Here is a 16,807-nt window from a genome sequence, read left to right on the forward strand (position 1 = left end):
GACGACGCGGCCAGGAGAGGACTACGCTGGAGATGAGTGCTCCAGAGAGGCATATCGCGGTGTGCAGTCGAGCTCTGCTGCAAGACCCGCCGACTGATCTGGCAACTGCAATCCGTACCTGGAGACGTGTCATAGGTCGGTCGTCCAAACGGCAATTTACCACGGAGCCGTCTGGCAGGTGACACCTGCAGCACACTAGTCTGTCAGGCAACGGTGCATGTAGACTGTTATCTGACCTGCACGTGAAATGCTAGCGATTGGAGATGTTCCTTGGGGGAGATATTGTTGGACAGGGCGGCCGCCTGCCACCTTCCTCTCCCACGCCAACGTTATGCACGGACGATAATAAGCGCGAGCCGCGTCTGTCATGTAAGGCCAAGGCGGCAGGGACAAGCGTTTTTGCGGTCAAGTTGGATTCGTGTATGATTCAGCTTCATGGACGATGTTGGTTGGGCTCGGACGTGCTGTTGACACGCGTCGCTTTGTGTGTATGGATTCCAGGACCTAGTGCAAGAGCTGTGTTCTTCGGTAATCGGATGTCTGCCTTGAGTGCGGGGGGCAGTAGCTCGTAGGAAACGAAACGCGATCGTCGTTGCCTCTTTCCACCCCGGAGTGGACTAGCTTGAATGAACGTGGTCAAAGCATCCACCAGTTGTCCCGTGTACGTGCTCGTGTCTCTGCTCTCACTATAGCTTGCCGGCATGCTGATGCTGACCGCAGCGCGGCGAACGGGAGGAATTAGCGTTCGGCCGCGTAAGGCGTTCACAACGGACATGATGCGCGCTGTGTTGCACAACAGGAAGCGGATCGGCTCGTACGCAGGCCTAATCCATACGAACAGCATGATCTGTTGTTCGTTTCGCGTCCGTCAGATTCGGGACATCAGATCGGAGGAAGAAATTCCTGACGTCCTCGTTCCTTCGCTTACGGCCGGATTTGGAGAGCGGTTTGATCCTTCGATCGACCATGCGAGAATCTGGTTCGCACTGCTTGAACTGCCGTATTTTCGGCTGCAATTGCCATCCAAGACCTGTTAGCATCCGTGTTTAGTATGTCTTGATCAGAGCTCTGTGCAGACAAAGCACTGGCGGTGTGCATTGTCCCTTTTCCCTTTCCCCCTTTCCCGCGCTACTGCTTCGGCTTTCACCCTCACAGGAAGTATGGGTGCGTAGTGCGTCTTGTCTTCCTCTTGTGAAATGCCACATTGAGGTCCGGCCACCCCAACCACGCGCTACGTACCCGGTACGGCTACCATACAGACAATGCACGAGCGGACAGGGAGATAACATTCAGCGCTAACGACACTGATGACACTACACATTGGCACGCAAAACCTGCTCCGAGGAGCCGTTGTTGGCCACCTCAGACATTACTACGCCGAAAGAATTCCACCAACTCGAAGCTCGGAAAGTGTCAAAGGTGGGGCCTCATGCTGTGGAAAGGAAAGGACTAGTGTATCGACAACGGTGAACGACGCTGCGCAGGCTCCAATCAGTAATTGACGTTAGCCGAGGCGAAACTGCCTGGCCCACGTGGCTATACACACCAGAGTTTTTCAAGTTCTCAAGCAACAGAACTGGTGGAGACTGTGCGTGGTTTACCAGAGACGAGAAGAGCAACGGACCAGATGGCGTGCGAACTTGAAGTCAATCGGGAAGTAAGCAATCGATGAGTACGAAAGTTGGCATCCGCGGAGCGATGAAGTGAGAAACGCTAGTTGTCGTGTACCTTGTACGGCAAGGACGCACGAGTGCCTGGCATGAACTTTGACGCGAAAGTAATTTCACTATTTCAATGTAGCTGCTCGATCTGGCAGCCTTGTGGTGGCTTAGTCGCTCCATTGGGCAGCTAGGAAATGCGCGGATGGCCGGAAGCTACATATCCCTTTGCCGGGCAACATCAACCAAGGATCATCGATAGACTCAGTAGTACTTCCAAGGTTCCGAGCCGACGAGGCAGACTGCCGCTGGGTCGCACATGTGCATAGTGTAACCGGTCAGGGTCCACGCCTTGTGACAACTTCTCGAGGCGTTTTGGTCACGTGCCAACTTGACGTCCACGGGTGACCACTCATTGTACCAGATCGCGTTGCACAGAACCCTGTGTACATTGCGGATCTAGATGGGTGCATGTCAAGACTCTAGCATGCTGAGCATGCACTTTGGGATTAGAATCTTGCTCCACATTTATAGATTCTGCCTTGCGTTGACTGGCGACGCCACGACTGGTCCAGGAGGACGACGGATCTCAGAAACGGTCGCCTTCTTGACCTCGTCAATTCGGCTCTTGGACAGACTGATACCAGGCACAATCCACTCGTTGCAGCTGCATTGCATACCTTGCCAGGCGTATTTCCCTACGTTTGCATGGCACTTGGGACACTCGAGGCGCCCATCTAGTTTGCCTTGCTCGAGCTCCGGTCGCATCCATGAAAGTGGATCCAAGAAGTAGTGAGCGCAATTGCGAGATGTTGCTGCGATTGATGAGATCGGGCCCTGGTCAATGGTACTCTTGGATGTGTCGTGAGCAACTAGGTATTGTGATGTTGCGAGTGGCCGCCTGCATCTGTGTAAGCGCTGTATTAAAGTGGGCGGCAACGTCGACGACTATCCATACGCCTCGATCAAAGAGGTTTCACTGACCTGCATTTACGACATCTCAGCTCGAAACTCGCAGCCTGGTCGGTGACATGCTCGTCTTCGAAACGAATCTTCTCTGCTTCAGGGGCTTGACCGACCGCTCTACTCAGCTCGATCTCGCGCTGGTATACCCAGCGTTGATAGGCAGGCGTATCTTCCACACTGTCCGGCGTTTGCATTTGGCCGTACAGCTCCAATTGCTTCATGAACCCCTCGTTTGGCTCAACAATTGGTCGGGCTTGTTGCACTTGCGAGAGCGCTTCGAAGACGCTGATGTGGTGCTTTTGCATCAAATAAGCGATGACACATGTAGCCGATCGTGATTTGCCCATGGCACTAGAAGGATGAAAATGGTTGGCATGTTAAAATCGTGTGCCCAGTGGCTAAAGCAAGTGTGGCGAAGAGCAACGCGCGTTGAATCTAACAAGTTGAAGTGCGAAGCAAGGAACATGACAAGACTGGGTGCATGACGCGCGTGCAGATGTGCAATATTGATAGATGGGAGGCAAATGCGTGATGATGCAACTCGCCCTTTTGATGATGTTGATGTGGTTTGTATACCAAGACGGGATTCGTTGTGGATGGTCGAACATGCAGGTCTCAGCTGCACCGGGATCTAAACTTACCAGTGTACAAGCACCGCGCCACCGCCATCGAGACCGTCCTGGATGAAACGATTGGTGGCGGGGAAGTGCTCGAGCAGGTTCTCGTCCTCGACGTCGTCAACCTGGACTACGTGGTGTGTGTAGGGGCTGAAGAGGTCGTCGTCGACGGGCATGCGCAGCACGGACAGCACGTGCGTGATGTTAGCCTCGCGCAGAGCGTCACGCCGGCGCAGGGTGAAGATGCTGTCGATTCGTCAGCCTCTCAGACTCGCGAAACGCGCAGCGGAGGAAGATGACCGGGGCCCCGTACCCGCCGATGTAGAGCTTCAACCCGCCCGGGACTTTGTCGAGCAGGGCCATGGCGTCGGGTTGGCAAGCGGATGATGGTCGGGAGGCGGGCACAGGTTGATATTGAGTAATGGTACAATTGGACTCCGGACGGTGCGTTCGTGGGCGTGGGAGTCGACTGCTGCCGGTCGACGGTCCGAAATTTCACACCGAGGCTCACCGACTGTGCGTACCCGCCTCGGTTGACCACTGAGGTTGGCAGGCGCGACGGTGGAGATGCCTGCTTGGGACCAGCGCGACACACGACGAAACGGTGCAAATGTTGCTGAGTACCACGTCGGCGAGGTACGGGCAATGGACGGCGTTTAGATGACGCTGGCGCGCTCTTAACGTGCGGCACGGCGTGCAAATGTGCGGAGCGCCACGCTCAGCCCTACGCGCTTGATGCTCCGGCGGCGGTAGCCTCCCCCAGGCGAGGTAGTCGCTCACCAGCCGGCGAAGCGAACGACACGGAGCGCCAGACAGCACGCGGCATGGCATGTGTTTGATGAAACAGGGCGGCGCGTGCGGCAGGTGCATGTCACGGGGTATCAGGGCGGTGGGGGTCTGGGACCCGGGCAAGAGGCGGGCGCCACGGTACAGAGGGAATGGTGTCTGTTGGTGCTACGACGAACAGACGCAGCGACGAGCCCGCCCTTCGCTGGCCGCGGCGGAAAGTGACCGTCATGGTCGATGGCACTCGTCGCCCAACATGCACGAGAGGCAGCGTGTCACCCGCCGTGGGTGGGCATGGAGAGCATCCGATGCGGATCGCCGGTCAGATCAGCGGCCGGGAGAGGACTGCGGGTGCACAGGTGCTGGATGGTCGCGGAGGTCAGCAACAGCGACGGTCAGCGACGCAGCAAATTGGCCCGCCGTTGCGCTCGGCTGCAGCGTCGCCAGCCCTACTGCTGTTGACTTTGCTTGTTTCGTCAGTAGGCGAGCTCGGACCCCTCCCGTTAAGCTACCCGCAGTGTGCTTGGCCGCCGCCGCCATTCGAGGCAGAGACGGTGCACGCTGCTCCTCGCTCTGGACACTGGATGCAGGCCACGCCGTTGTCTTCTCGAGTCTCTCTCCGCCGGGCTGCATGCTGTGCTCCGCCCCGCCGCCGTACCCAGGCCATGTCTCGTTGCGCAGTGACGCTGCCGACGGGCTCAGGAGCAGAAGCGCTCCCAGTGTCCTCTGCCCGGCAGGAGAGCGGGTGAGCGGGCGTCCACGCTGAAGATAGATTGACTGCTTTGGCCCGGGCGCCGATGGGTCGACTGAGCTTTCGTCCCACGCTGCCGGGCAGCACCTGCGTGCGGTTGCCACTCGATGGAACCCTCCACGGCAGGGCCGCTCTCAAGGCTCAGACTTGCGAGGTGCAGCCGGACTCGACAAAATGGGCAGAAGCCTCAGGCTCCGTCTGACGGCCCGGCTCGCTTGCTGCGTGCTGCGTGCTGCGTGCTGCGTGCTGCTTGCTGGAAACCGACGGCGTGGTACTTTGAGCAGGGCGTGCAGACATCTCTCCATCCACATACCATGCGCCCACCCCCTGCAGCTCCACCAAGCCTACCCAGTCCGCTGAACCATCCGTGCCAGAATGGCTGGTCCGCCGCCAATCGCCTGGCCCGGCTACTTAGCAACCGTAGGCAGGGCCATGCCTTTATGCTGCGAGGCCCCCGTGGGATGCCACTGCGACCTCTTGCTCTCGGTCGTTTTCCACTCTGCAGCCTCTGATCAGAGTCTTCGTCCCTGCCAATCCTCCCCTGAGCCCGCGCCCTGCTGGACTGGAACCCGGATGCTAGCGTTGCTGTAGCGGCCTGCTGTTGCTAGCTCCCTGCGCTCTCGCTGCGGCCCTCTTGCTCTGGAGCATTCCTGCTGGGAGCCCGCGTCTGCGAATGGCACTGGCCGCCGCCTAGTCGCAGTGAACTGCTGAGAACAGCACCACCAAGCAGGCCTCAGCCCACCACGCCCTACCGTGGGTGCATTGTGCACTGTGAAAGCAGCCACCCCGACGACCCCAGAGCCGCACGCTGCTGCGTACACACGAGAGGGTCTGCATCCATCCGCAAGGCTCTACCTAGCGCTATTAGCCCTTAGCCTACCCCCGTAGGGCTGCCGCTGCCGCCTCGTCTCGACCGGATTGGACTGCATCGTTGGAGCGTGGCCCACCCGCCTCGTCCCCCAGGACTGGCCAGTGTCCACCCTGTGCAGCGCGTCGTCGCTCGCCGCGACCAGCCTACGTGCGTCGCCGACGTCTCTGCCCCTCGGTCGGCCTTCCCGCGTAGGTAGGTGTCGCAAGCACGCGCTCGACTCTACTTATAGGCCCGGCCTGTGCACCCTCCCACCTTCCCTAGGGCTGCTCGAGCAGTTCACCCTCAGCGCTCGCCACACTTGCGGCATTCCTGTGGCGACGCGCGCACGCTTCAGCTGCCCAGTGTCGACGGGTGCGTGTGCCCCTGCCTCCCCCGAGGCGACGTCAGACCTCACCGCCATCATGACCATGTCGCCCTCGACCCCGAGCATACGTATTTCTGGCTCCTCGCTGCACCACTACCCGTTGCCGCACCACCACCGCCCCTCCTATTCGAGCCCGTCCGGAGCCATGGCCATTCCTCGCGCGCGGCAAGAAGTCCCGCCTCCGCTGCCGCCGCCGCGCTACATTGGCGAGGAGCTGCGTGAGAGCGGTGTGGATCCGGGTTGGACTTGGGGCAACAGCACAAACTACTCGACGGATACGGGCTTCAAGGGAAATCGATACGCCGCCATCAAACCGGGCTCGAGTCTGCTGAGTGGAGCAGCCGGCCCTCAGCCCTCGCACGAGCACTCGGCAGAACACCCTTTTGGTTCTGCAAGGGAGTCGCCTAGCGACAGGTCTTTTGACGACGCAGACAGCCTGGAGCAGAGCGACGAAGACTACGGCGGGAAACCTCGGCAGAGACCCTCGAACCACAGGTACGTATCCAAATTTGCCTCGTCGCTTCACTTGCCCTTCGGCCTTGCCCGACCCTCCTGCGTCTGCCTCATGCCACTATGACCCAGGCCAAGACGCAGAGTGCGCCCATCGCTGTGCCGTACGTTGCAACAGGTCTTCCAGAAGTGTACGCGCAGGTCGTGTCTGGCGTCCACCCGCATCCATGGTACAATGGCTAACACACGTCCGCGCAGGTTCACTAGCGAGCGACAACTGGGACAAGGACTTCTTGAGACGTCGTCTCACGCGTACGACAAGCAGCTCCTCTCAAAGATTGGCGGTCCCAATACACCCACGAGGACGGCCGCGCCACCGCTCCCAGCCACCTCTCAAGATTCCGTGCCAAGCACGCACACATCCTTCAACAAGCTCAACGGGCAATTGAAGCCTCTCTCAGTGCCCGATCGCCTACAACAGCCTTCGCTCGACTCGCCCGTGTCCCGGTGGCTGCCCTCTGGTGCTGTATCGCCTGGCTTTTCCGGTTTCCGCAGTCCCGTGTTCGATGCTGGCTCCGCGGACGCACATCAGCGGAGATTCGGCAGCATATCCACACCTGGGCTAGATGACAACAGCTCAGTCCATCGCGGCAGCTACGACCACAGCATGTTCACGGATTCCGAATTCGGCGTGGAGGAGAGCGGCATGCGGGATCTGAATATCAACGACCGCAGCCCCGCAGGGTCCGACGAATACCACCAGGGACCAAAAGGCGGTCTAAAGCGACGTGCTTCGTCCCCTCCCTCGGAAGCTGCGCGTGAGGATCGGCCTACGGCTGGTGGCAACACCGACCTGTATCACCGCCGTTCTGCGCAGATGCTCGTCAGCCGCAATGCGCCGCCGCCCACGAATACGGCACGTTATCCGACTCTCCACGGGTCACAAAATCAAGGGTCGCTGTCCTCTGTGTCAAGTCTCAGTCAACGCACGGCGTCTTTCGCTTCTTCCTTTGGGTTCTCTGCAGCCAGTAGTTTGACCAGTTATAGCGGGGATCAACGTCTCTCGCCTAGCGCGCTGTCCCCCTCGGCGGATGTGGACTTAGGCCCCGTCTCGCCATATGCAGCTAACAGGTCACTAAACCCTAGCCCGCGTGGTTCGTTATCGAGACCGCACCACCAGCGAGGTCTCTCCGAAAACGAACATCCCCAGATACACAGCGTGCGGAAGATGTCCACGGACAGCATTCTTCAGTCGCGACAAAACTCAATTGTTGGCCGTCTCGGGTCGTATATTTGCGAATGCTGCCCGAAAAAGCCGAAGAAGTTTGAAAGCGAAGAGGAGCTCCGGTAAGAAATACCCGGCACTTGCCCACCGCCATTTCATCAAAACATGCTGACAGAAATCCCAGCGTCCACGAGCTCGAGAAGCAGTACACGTGCCAGTTCTGCCCCAATCGCTTCAAGAACAAAAACGAGGCCGAGCGACACCAGAATTCGCTCCACTTGCGACGTCATTCATGGTCGTGCGCAGCGCTTGCAGGCGTTCAAGCAGCTTTCCACCCGTCTCCGACTCATTCTGGCGTCGCCGATGTCTGTGGGTATTGCGGTGAAGAATTCCCGTTGCCACCAAATTGGGACGCCCGCACAGAGCACCTGAATCACGTGCACAAGTTCGGAGAATGCAACCAGGCCAAGAAATTTTTCCGGGCCGATCACTTTCGACAACACCTGAAGCATAGCCATGCTGGGACAAGTGGGAAATGGACCAACATGCTGGAGAACGCGTGCATGAAGGACGAGCCCCCGCCAAAAGAGCGTGTTGGCTCCATTGGCTCCATTGTGGGGCCGTCTTCTACCCCACTCGCAACCAAACCAGGCACTATTAACGAAGTACACGAAGAATCATAAGGCGTTGGACGGCTCGGCTTGATTTGCGTTCAGCGTAGCATCTAAGCATACGGGGTCGAGGGCTGCATTTGCTGCATTGTGTCAGCTATTTTCCAATGCGCTACCGAGGAGCGTTACTTTCTTCATCACGGCTTGCCGACGACAACCCACCCCTTCCGCATTAGCGATCCGTAACCCCCTCGACCAAAATATCCGGCGTCTTCTACATGACCTGTAATGTCAGTTCAGCATTCTTACTTTTCGGTATTATCACGATCTCACGACCATTCCTATATTTGCGTTTTGCTTTTGGCCGCCAAGTAGTCGCTCGCGACTCTACGAAGTTTGCTTGGTGCATTGGAAGGAGTTTCGGTAGTGCGGAGGTCCTGGCCGGTGTGTTTTGGCGCTCATAGATAGTTTCCACACCGATCATTTGGGTATGTTGGAGGGCATGGCGAGTTCAGGATTCGGCGCGGCCGGCAGCATCATCATCATCATCATCATCACCATCATCACTGCTGCCATCATCATCATTCATCATCACATCACGTAATGGACATGCCAGGATACCATCTCCTTGATTTCGAGCGGCGCGGTCAGGCACATGAGGATGCCATGGCAAGGCAGATAGTTCATACGTTGAGAGACTCGAGGACCGATAGATCAAAACATTCAGTATTATTACACTGCTTTTGCGGTACTCTGAATGCTCGCCCACGACCCAGCCTTCTCCAAAGCCAAAAGCACAGACTTTACCCCTTCCAAGTCATACCACAAGTCACACATCCACACCCTCCCCACCGGGCCATCACTGCCTGCTCCCCGCGGCCTCGTCCATGCGCAAGGGCGCGCGACCGGCTTACTCTACAGTCTGTACGGCGCGCCAAGCCCCATGTCTCGGGGAGGCAGACCGATGGCCGGTCGCAGACGCAGATTCTGTGCGACGAGTTGGCCAGCCGTGGGGGCGCTTGCTCACGCGTCCTTCCAGTGAAGGACAACGACGAAACAGCTACGGTACATGGCATGGGCAGCTGTCTACAGAGCAGAGCAGGCGCCAGACGCAAGGCCCCCCGCCCGTTCGCCTGTCCAGCCCCGTTGAACCACGTCCACCCAGGCGTCAGTGGTCCCCGTCCCGCGTGTGCGCGCCCGCCTGCGCTCCATCGGACAAGCAGACATACACGGACTGTACCGCATGCCGCGCGGCTACCCGGAAGAGCTAGTCCGGCGTGTGCGATGTGGCACGACGCGATGAGGGACGGGAGCTTTGCGTTGCGAGGGTGCTAGCGCTTATGTCAGAGGGTGCGTGTGTTGTTGTGTGGTGGACTGTGGACTTGCAATCGATTGCCTCGAGCTGTGGTACCTGCTGGACTTGCAGGATGTGCTATGGAGCGAATACGGGTTTGAAACAGCATATGGGCAGTGTGTAGGCGGAGAGGCGTGTGTTAGTGGTAGTCAAGATACTGGGGATGGACGAGATGGGCGACAGTGACTCGGTCGTCCACGCAACGCACATGTGATTCACCCCGCTGCTGCTTCGGGGTCGGGCTGCCGAGCATCGGTGAGTAGTAAGCGTGTCGATGGGGCGTAGGGCATCGCTGTGCGTGATCGATATAACGGATCGGTGTAGGCCATGTTCTGTGTGACACGTCCTCGTTTATCGTGTAAGAGGGCATCGCCAAGCTGCGTTGACATGTATTGAGGCTATGTGTGGATCTCTCAATCTGGTAGTCGCCATAAGCAAATGCTGTTGCGGGATATTGCCGTGTAGCCATGGGTATGGCGGAAGCATCCGCGCTTATGCTGCCAGTGCTGGACGCCTTTGCTGGCTGTGCGTTACCGCGAACTGAGGTCGACTATCCCCACATTATGCAGACAGGCAGTTGGTGATCAGGGTTGGAGAACGAAATGCGACCCGAACTAGATGCCAGAGTCTATGCTGCCTACTTTGTTCTACTTTACGCGAGTATCCTGACTTTCCGTTTGTGTAAGGCTGAGCTGTCTCTTGGCGAACACGTTTAGCTTGCCTCTCGATCGTAACGTATCTTCTAGTGTTCGAGCACTCAGACACTCTACCAGCAAGTAGCGTGCAGATCGCAGACGGCGTCGCGGAGCGCGCCGTTGTACATGAATAGTGGCCCGTCCACGTCAAGAGCGGAGAGGCGAATATTCTATCGGGCCTTTACCCAGCGGTGTGCGAATTTCTTCGGCGGAAGGGGTTCTGATGCAACGGTGAAGGTACATCGTGCTCGTTGCGTCTCGGGATGGCCCGAGCGAGTCAATGATCGCCAGGCCTTCGAAGCCGAAATACGTACCGTATGGTTCCTGAGTGACGATCCGGACGCCCTGGCAGAGCAGATCCGCTGGATCATCGTCATCGGATCGTGCACAATTGGCCGCGGCCATAGTGGCAGGGAAATATCCATGCAGGCCGTTCCGGACTTGCCATGCTTTGCTTGCATGCTGCACCTTTGCCTTCACGAAGCCCACGAGTGGATACGAAGAAACCATCCCGCACTATCTCGTATTCGAAACAAGTCTGCATACAACGTCTTGGCCGCATCAGCCCTAGGATAACGTTTATGGGGCCGCTGTTATTGTCGGACGCTCCGAGAAGGATGGGTTCTTATGCTTGTAGTGTACTAGTGAAGGCCACGGCGGCCCTGATCACCGTGCTTGAACGGTACGTGGCGATGTGATGTCCATAGCACGTACCGTCTCGTAGGGCTGACGGACCGTTTCTGCTTTTCTCGCTTAGTGGAATGCTGACGGCGGGCCGAAGTGCTGCTTTTGCAGGTTGTGGACAGAGTGATTTATAGATTAAGGTATTTTTTGGCGTAAGCGGGGTGCGTAGTCAGAGCAGGCGCAGGCGAGACTCGGACACTTCTTCAGCATCGTCTGTAGAAGAGGTAGCCGAGTGTCGGGACGTGTGCATGGCTGATCAGCAGCAAAATACTCCACGAGTATGAAGCGCAAGCTAATGAATAATGAAAAATAAAGCAGATCGGGGTTCATGCTAATGCTTGCCATATGCAAGTCAATGGTCGGGCGTATTCTCCACAATTGCACAATACTGATGTTGGGTTAATCGATCCTGCAGCGGACAAGCGCTGAATGTGGACAGTTCTGGAGGCTCGCGATGGAGCGGGAGAACGACCATCTCTTGCAGCAAATACGTAATTTCAAGGGAGATCCATGCTGCAATTCCTTGAAGTGTTCTCGAACTAGGACTAGACAGAAAACCCTTGATTTTATTGCCTGCTCGAATTGTGTCTGTCTTCCAATACCCGGCGGGAAAAGTGGTGTTGACTTGCGAATTGGGGAAACAAACGATCCAGCGCTCGAAGCGGGTAGAGGGTACAGGGATGCTCCAAGCCGTCCCTCGGACTACACATCTTCTATCTCGTCAAAGCGGGAGGCAGCTGGTGTGGACGGCTGCATGACTCCGAGAAGGTCCGTCTACACAATCAACATGCAGGTATGCTCGAAACCGGAAAAAGGTGCCTATGCGGGCCGGGAATCTCGTTAAGCTGGCAGCTTTACGCGAGATCTAGCCCTATGAGGGAGAGCACGTCTTCGGCTTCCAAGCTTTCGCTTGGTCTCCTACGCGCAAGGCTTAGCGTTGGAGGCCTGAGCGGGATGCAACTCAGTCTGCTGCCAAGTCAAACACTCTTTATGATTGGACAGCATGTCCGATCAAGCAATCTCTGCCTATAAACTGGTGTCAAGCGGTGAGCGTAAGTAATGTGCTGGCATTTGAACGGACCGCCAACATTGCGAGTGATATCGCTGCTTATCTTGTGTAAAAGCAGGTTCTGCATGCGGTGATGTGTGTTACCTCGACAAGTAAAAAGGTTACATATGTCCGAGCTGACCATTCCAGATGTACGTTTGGTCCAATGAGGCGTGTTATTTGCACAAGCGTTCCGCGAATACACCACCAGTCCATAGAACATGACACAAGCTCAGACTTGCGAATATCAGAACACTGTGGCGTCTATGCCGCTGCCGAAGTCGGATGTTAGACAATCGCCTGCCAAGACCACTCTTCGCGAGTACGTACGTGCGAATAACGCGGAGAAACTACATTGTTCAGATCTCTCATGAACACCAGAAGCGTGTGAAAGTGGAGAGATCCAGTATTGGCTTTGCTGCCAGTATCAGCCTAGAAATAACAGCGTAAGCAGAAGCGTGGAGAACGGACACTGTAAGCTGCAGTCTTTCTTCGATGTGCTCATCTCGAAATGCTGTACAGGTCTGTATTTGGTAGTCATATCATAATCGGCGCCCCCCTTTCTCTCATGGTGTCTGTTATCCACGTTCTCAGCAGTGAATCAAAGCTCAAGTGCTGTAAAACAAAAGCTACATGCTGACGGCAGTAAAGAAACGCGAAAGACCCTGGCACTTGTTGCAAGCGAGTATTGGCTGGCTTGTAAATGATGAGCTCACGAGTGCCAAGAATATTGCCAGCTCATCTTGTATTGTTCGAAGAAGCTCCTGAAAGGAGCCTCCACAGCAATGAACCAAAAGAGCGTTGCGGGAGCGTGTGCGGAGCAGAGGCAGGCGCCGTGGACGGGGACGCGGACAGGCTGGCTTGGGCAGCAGCGCTGTCAGACGGCGACGAGGCGGGCGCTCCTGAGGCCGGTGGTCAAGGGAAACCGCTGGGTGGCGAAGGAAGATTTGCGGGATTGCTCAACCTTTCACGGTTACGTTTTGCAGCCTCTGCGTTACGTATCCTGTCGATGCGCATTTGGTAAAAGTTTCTGCGGGTATCAGCCGGGGCTAGTCTGAAAGACGGGACGGAAACTAGCTGTACTTGTTCAGAGTGAATATGCGGGGCCCCAGATCGACCTGAGCTTGGTCTTTTGACTTTGAGAGCTCTTTGATCTGCAGCTATGGTCAACGATATGGTCTTGGGTTTACATGCAGTAACAATTCAAACCTTGTCATCCTTCGTTTTCTCGTCGCTTTTGTCCTCCTCTTCGTCGGTCTTATTAGCATCCTTTTCCTTTTCCTTGTCTTTCTCCTTCGCTTTGTCTTTGCGTTTCTCGCGCTTTATCCGCTGTTTCTCCTCGTACTCTTTCTTCACTTTCTCGATCTCAAGGTCAAGCTCCTCTTTCTTTTTACGAGCCGCAGCTGCTGCGGCTTCATCTGCGTCAGGCTGGCAGAAGCCACGGTCTGATAGATGCCCAATGCAAACATAAAAGAAATCCTACGACTGTGAGTGTAGTCCAGTCTATTACGCGTGGAGTCATCACCTTGTTGTCCGGCGTGATCAAGACGCTAGTCGAGGGCTTGTAGCAGATCCAGCAGGCTTTGGCCGAGCCATCAGCGACCTTGCGATGGTGCCACAAGTTCTTGATTGACATTTTGATGGGTAGTATGCGGATGCAACAATGAGACTGCCCCACCGTGAGTGGGCAGCCGGTTCAGATGTTACGGGACCTGTCCACCCCTTTGTGTGCAATCACTACCGATCCGTGTTGATAGGATCTCAAGAGTAGTTAATCGAGCGGATCGGCGAGGTTGCGAAGATGGTCGAGAGGGAACTGTGTCACGCAAGAGTGACTTGTCGTTAGGGTTGTGTGGCGTTGTGAGGCTAAACTCATTCCCAATGTGGTCTAGTGTCACAATCGCTCGATCCTCAGGCCGGCCTTTTGTGATTCATCCCCTTCGCGCCAATACACATGTCTCTGGGCCCAGCATCAAGGTTCATTCAGAAAATTACATCGCGAAGCCCGTCTTGTGTGACTTCTCAGGTCCGACTCGTAGGCAGCGTCGATCGGTTCCAGCCCCGGCTCCTCGGTACGCCACCTTAAGGGAAATTTCAAATCCTCGTCACGTGTATTAACCCGCACATAGTTCCGCTACCTCACAAGAATAGAAGAATACAGAGCACCCTGACCATGGGCAGTAAATCACAGTTTAAGTACATTGATGTTGGTCCGCTGAGCCCTGGTCTGCCCTGCGACTCTTCGCTGACCAGTCAAGATTGGCATCAACCTCACAGATCCTATATTCCGTGGTGTACATCATGGGACTCAAAGGCATGAGGACGACTTCGAAGATGTAATCCAGCGCGGTCTCGATGCAGGCTGCAAGAAGTTCATGGTTACAGGCTCAGATCTGAAAGAGTCGGAACACGCAATCGACATAGCCAAGGCCCACCGTGAGTTGACCCGCTCAGTGCTGCGCACGAAGATTTCGTTCACCCCTTCCACACACAACCAGATACACGACTTGAAGAAACGCGACATGCCCTTTCACTCTTTTCCATCCCAGTCTTTGATGCATACTTGTATCTAGTATGCAACCAGGCTTGTTCCCTCTTATTCCATGTTCACCCGTTTCATCGCAGAAATCATGATACTCGGATGCTAACGTCAGTCAGCTGGACTCTGCTACGCAACTGTAGGCGTCCACCCATGCTCCGCAAAGCACTTCGACTCTCATCCAGGTGGACCCGAGGCCCTCCTCGCGTCCCTCAAAGAGCTGGCTCTTTCGGGCAAAGAGGCCGGCCATGCCGTCGCTTTCGGCGAAATTGGCCTCGACTACGACCGCCTCTTCCTCACGCCGAAGGAACAGCAGCTCAAGCATTTTGAAGCGCAACTTCAGATTGCCGTCGAAGTCCAGCTCCCATTATTTCTGCACTCCCGTGCGGCAGCCGAGGATTTCGAGCGCTTACTGGGTGCTCGGCTGAGTGAGCTGCCGAAGAGAGGCCTCGTGCATTCCTTCACGGGCACAGTGGAGGAGATGCAGAGGATTGTGGGCATGGGATTCGATGTTGGGGTGAATGGATGCAGCATGAAGAGCAAGTTTGAAGACCTGATATGCGACGGTACATGCTGACAAAAATATCTAGCGGAGGAGAACATCGAAGTGGTTCGCGCCGTCCCACTGTCCCACCTACAGATCGAGACGGACGGACCCTGGTGCGAGATGCGGCCCTCTCATGCTTCAGCTAAATTCCTGAAAGACGCACCTCCGCTCCCGAAGGCTGTCAAGAAGGAGAAGTTTGTCAAAGGTGCTATGGTCAAAGGGAGGAACGAGCCTGCGACAATCCCGCATGTAGCATATGCGATCGCAAAGATTAAGGATGTCAGCGTGGAAGAGGTCTGCGAAGCGTGAGTGTTCAATCAAGATTGAATGACAATGACAGTAGCTAATCAATTTTCAGGGCCTGGTGTAACTCCATCAAGATGTTTGGTCTGGGAGAGCAACTGGAGTAAAAGCTTGAGCACAATAGCTAAACCCCTTCGCTGGCTGGGAACAATATAGTATAGCGCCGAACCAGGTAATTGATACATGGTCAAAAAGTTCCGGTCTGGGTTCGGGGTTACTCCGTAAAGGCTTCTATGGAGCTCGATGAACAGAAAACGTGGACGTCTCCTTTCTATTACTTCGAACAGCGCTAGTAATTGGCCTACTAATTTATAGAAGCACACGGTACGCAGACTTGTGTCCTGATCCTATACCTATTCAAATACAATTTCCTGACCCGATCAGCGCGAGGACACGACGCCAGATCACAAGAACCAGGCTACGACACCAACCACTACGCCGAGAATCCCGGTGACAGAACCAGCGTTCAACGAGTCTGCAGCACCGGTGTTCGAAGCAGATGCACCTGACTTCGTCGCCGAAGCGCTGGAAGATCCCGACGGCGCCTCAGACCCGGAAGCTGTTGGGGTAGCACTCGAGGAGCTAGAACTGCGATAATACTGTCAGCATGGGACCATACCCCTCGAATTTAGGCTGGTACTTACCCTCCACTCTGCGTTGCCGATGGGCTGCTGCCAGTCAAGCTAGCGATTTGCTCGTCTTCCAATAATTCGCCGCCCTTCAAGCTTTGTGGAGCTGAAGATTTCCCGGCATTCTTCGCTGCGTCGGCGTACGCGCTGATGGTGTTGCCGCTGGATGGCGCATTCCAAGCTCCTACCATACCACTCTGGCAGTGCTGTGGGACGGCGCAGTAGTACCACACCTGTATCAAACTATTAGCTTCGGATCTTCCGGTGTGTGTTCGACGCTGCATATACATACCGGGTCCTCGCTTGTGACGTTGACTACGTACTTCTTCTTGCCATTGTCTGTCTGGCTGAACGGGCCGCTGAACCAGCTGTTGTCGTTGAATTCGCAAGGCTTATCGAAAGACCCTGAGACGACGTTATGGCTCGGATAAAGGTGGAAGATTACGGTATCGCCTTTCTTGGGATTAAGGGTCTGAGGCTCAAAATTGAGACCGTCTTCACCGACATCGACTGTATGGACCTCGGAGTTTGCAACTGTGGCTACTGCCGCAGCAAGTAAGGCACGGTTGATAAGCATATCGAGTTTGCTTTCTTCTCCGTTCTGGGACAACTTTAATTGGATTGGGATGAATAGAAGACTAAAGCGTGAGCGCAATTGAGCAATTTCTAGGGATGGACGTCTTTATAAAGGTTGCAGACCCCTCCTGCT

The 16,807-nt window shown here is 55.9% G+C and overlaps 5 protein-coding genes across 5 annotated transcripts; 2 read left to right on the plus strand and 3 right to left on the minus strand.

Moving 5' to 3' along the window:
• Nucleotides 1-2,013: 2,013 nt before the first annotated feature.
• Nucleotides 2,014-3,837, minus strand: CC84DRAFT_694594 (dual specificity protein phosphatase 12). The gene is made up of 4 exons (XM_018187093.1): nt 3,555-3,837; nt 3,266-3,487; nt 2,643-2,975; nt 2,014-2,559 (listed from the first exon to the last, which is right to left on the minus strand). Exons 1-4 carry the CDS (start codon nt 3,602-3,604, stop codon nt 2,187-2,189), a joined length of 978 nt encoding a protein of 325 aa, XP_018037940.1. The 5' UTR covers nt 3,605-3,837; the 3' UTR covers nt 2,014-2,186.
• Nucleotides 3,838-6,158: 2,321 nt separating this feature from the next.
• On the plus strand, nt 6,159-8,371 carry CC84DRAFT_1089661 (uncharacterized protein; the record flags this gene model as incomplete). Its single annotated transcript, XM_018174320.1, has 3 exons — nt 6,159-6,508; nt 6,722-7,810; nt 7,873-8,371. The coding sequence occupies 3 exons, from the start codon at nt 6,159-6,161 to the stop codon at nt 8,369-8,371; spliced, it is 1,938 nt and encodes a 645-aa protein (XP_018037941.1).
• A 4,137-nt stretch (nt 8,372-12,508) lies between these two features.
• CC84DRAFT_1205019 (DUF1742-domain-containing protein) lies at nt 12,509-13,902 on the minus strand. The gene is made up of 4 exons (XM_018181947.1): nt 13,606-13,902; nt 13,290-13,559; nt 13,164-13,234; nt 12,509-13,110 (listed from the first exon to the last, which is right to left on the minus strand). Exons 1-4 carry the CDS (start codon nt 13,714-13,716, stop codon nt 12,996-12,998), a joined length of 567 nt encoding a protein of 188 aa, XP_018037942.1. The 5' UTR covers nt 13,717-13,902; the 3' UTR covers nt 12,509-12,995.
• A 351-nt stretch (nt 13,903-14,253) lies between these two features.
• CC84DRAFT_1089263 (deoxyribonuclease tatD) lies at nt 14,254-15,576 on the plus strand (the record flags this gene model as incomplete). Its single annotated transcript, XM_018174296.1, has 5 exons — nt 14,254-14,286; nt 14,339-14,516; nt 14,739-15,185; nt 15,210-15,471; nt 15,525-15,576. 5 exons carry the CDS (start codon nt 14,254-14,256, stop codon nt 15,574-15,576), a joined length of 972 nt encoding a protein of 323 aa, XP_018037943.1.
• Nucleotides 15,577-15,984: 408 nt separating this feature from the next.
• Nucleotides 15,985-16,651, minus strand: CC84DRAFT_1068935 (uncharacterized protein; the record flags this gene model as incomplete). The annotated part of the gene is made up of 3 exons (XM_018173654.1): nt 15,985-16,051; nt 16,114-16,348; nt 16,387-16,651. Coding segments are annotated over 3 exons (567 nt in total), but the record flags the coding sequence as incomplete, so codon positions are not given.
• Nucleotides 16,652-16,807: the final 156 nt, after the last annotated feature.

The sequence above is a fragment of the Paraphaeosphaeria sporulosa genome, assembly GCF_001642045.1.
Source record: "Paraphaeosphaeria sporulosa strain AP3s5-JAC2a unplaced genomic scaffold CC84scaffold_4, whole genome shotgun sequence".
Classification (NCBI taxonomy): domain Eukaryota; kingdom Fungi; phylum Ascomycota; class Dothideomycetes; order Pleosporales; family Didymosphaeriaceae; genus Paraphaeosphaeria; species Paraphaeosphaeria sporulosa.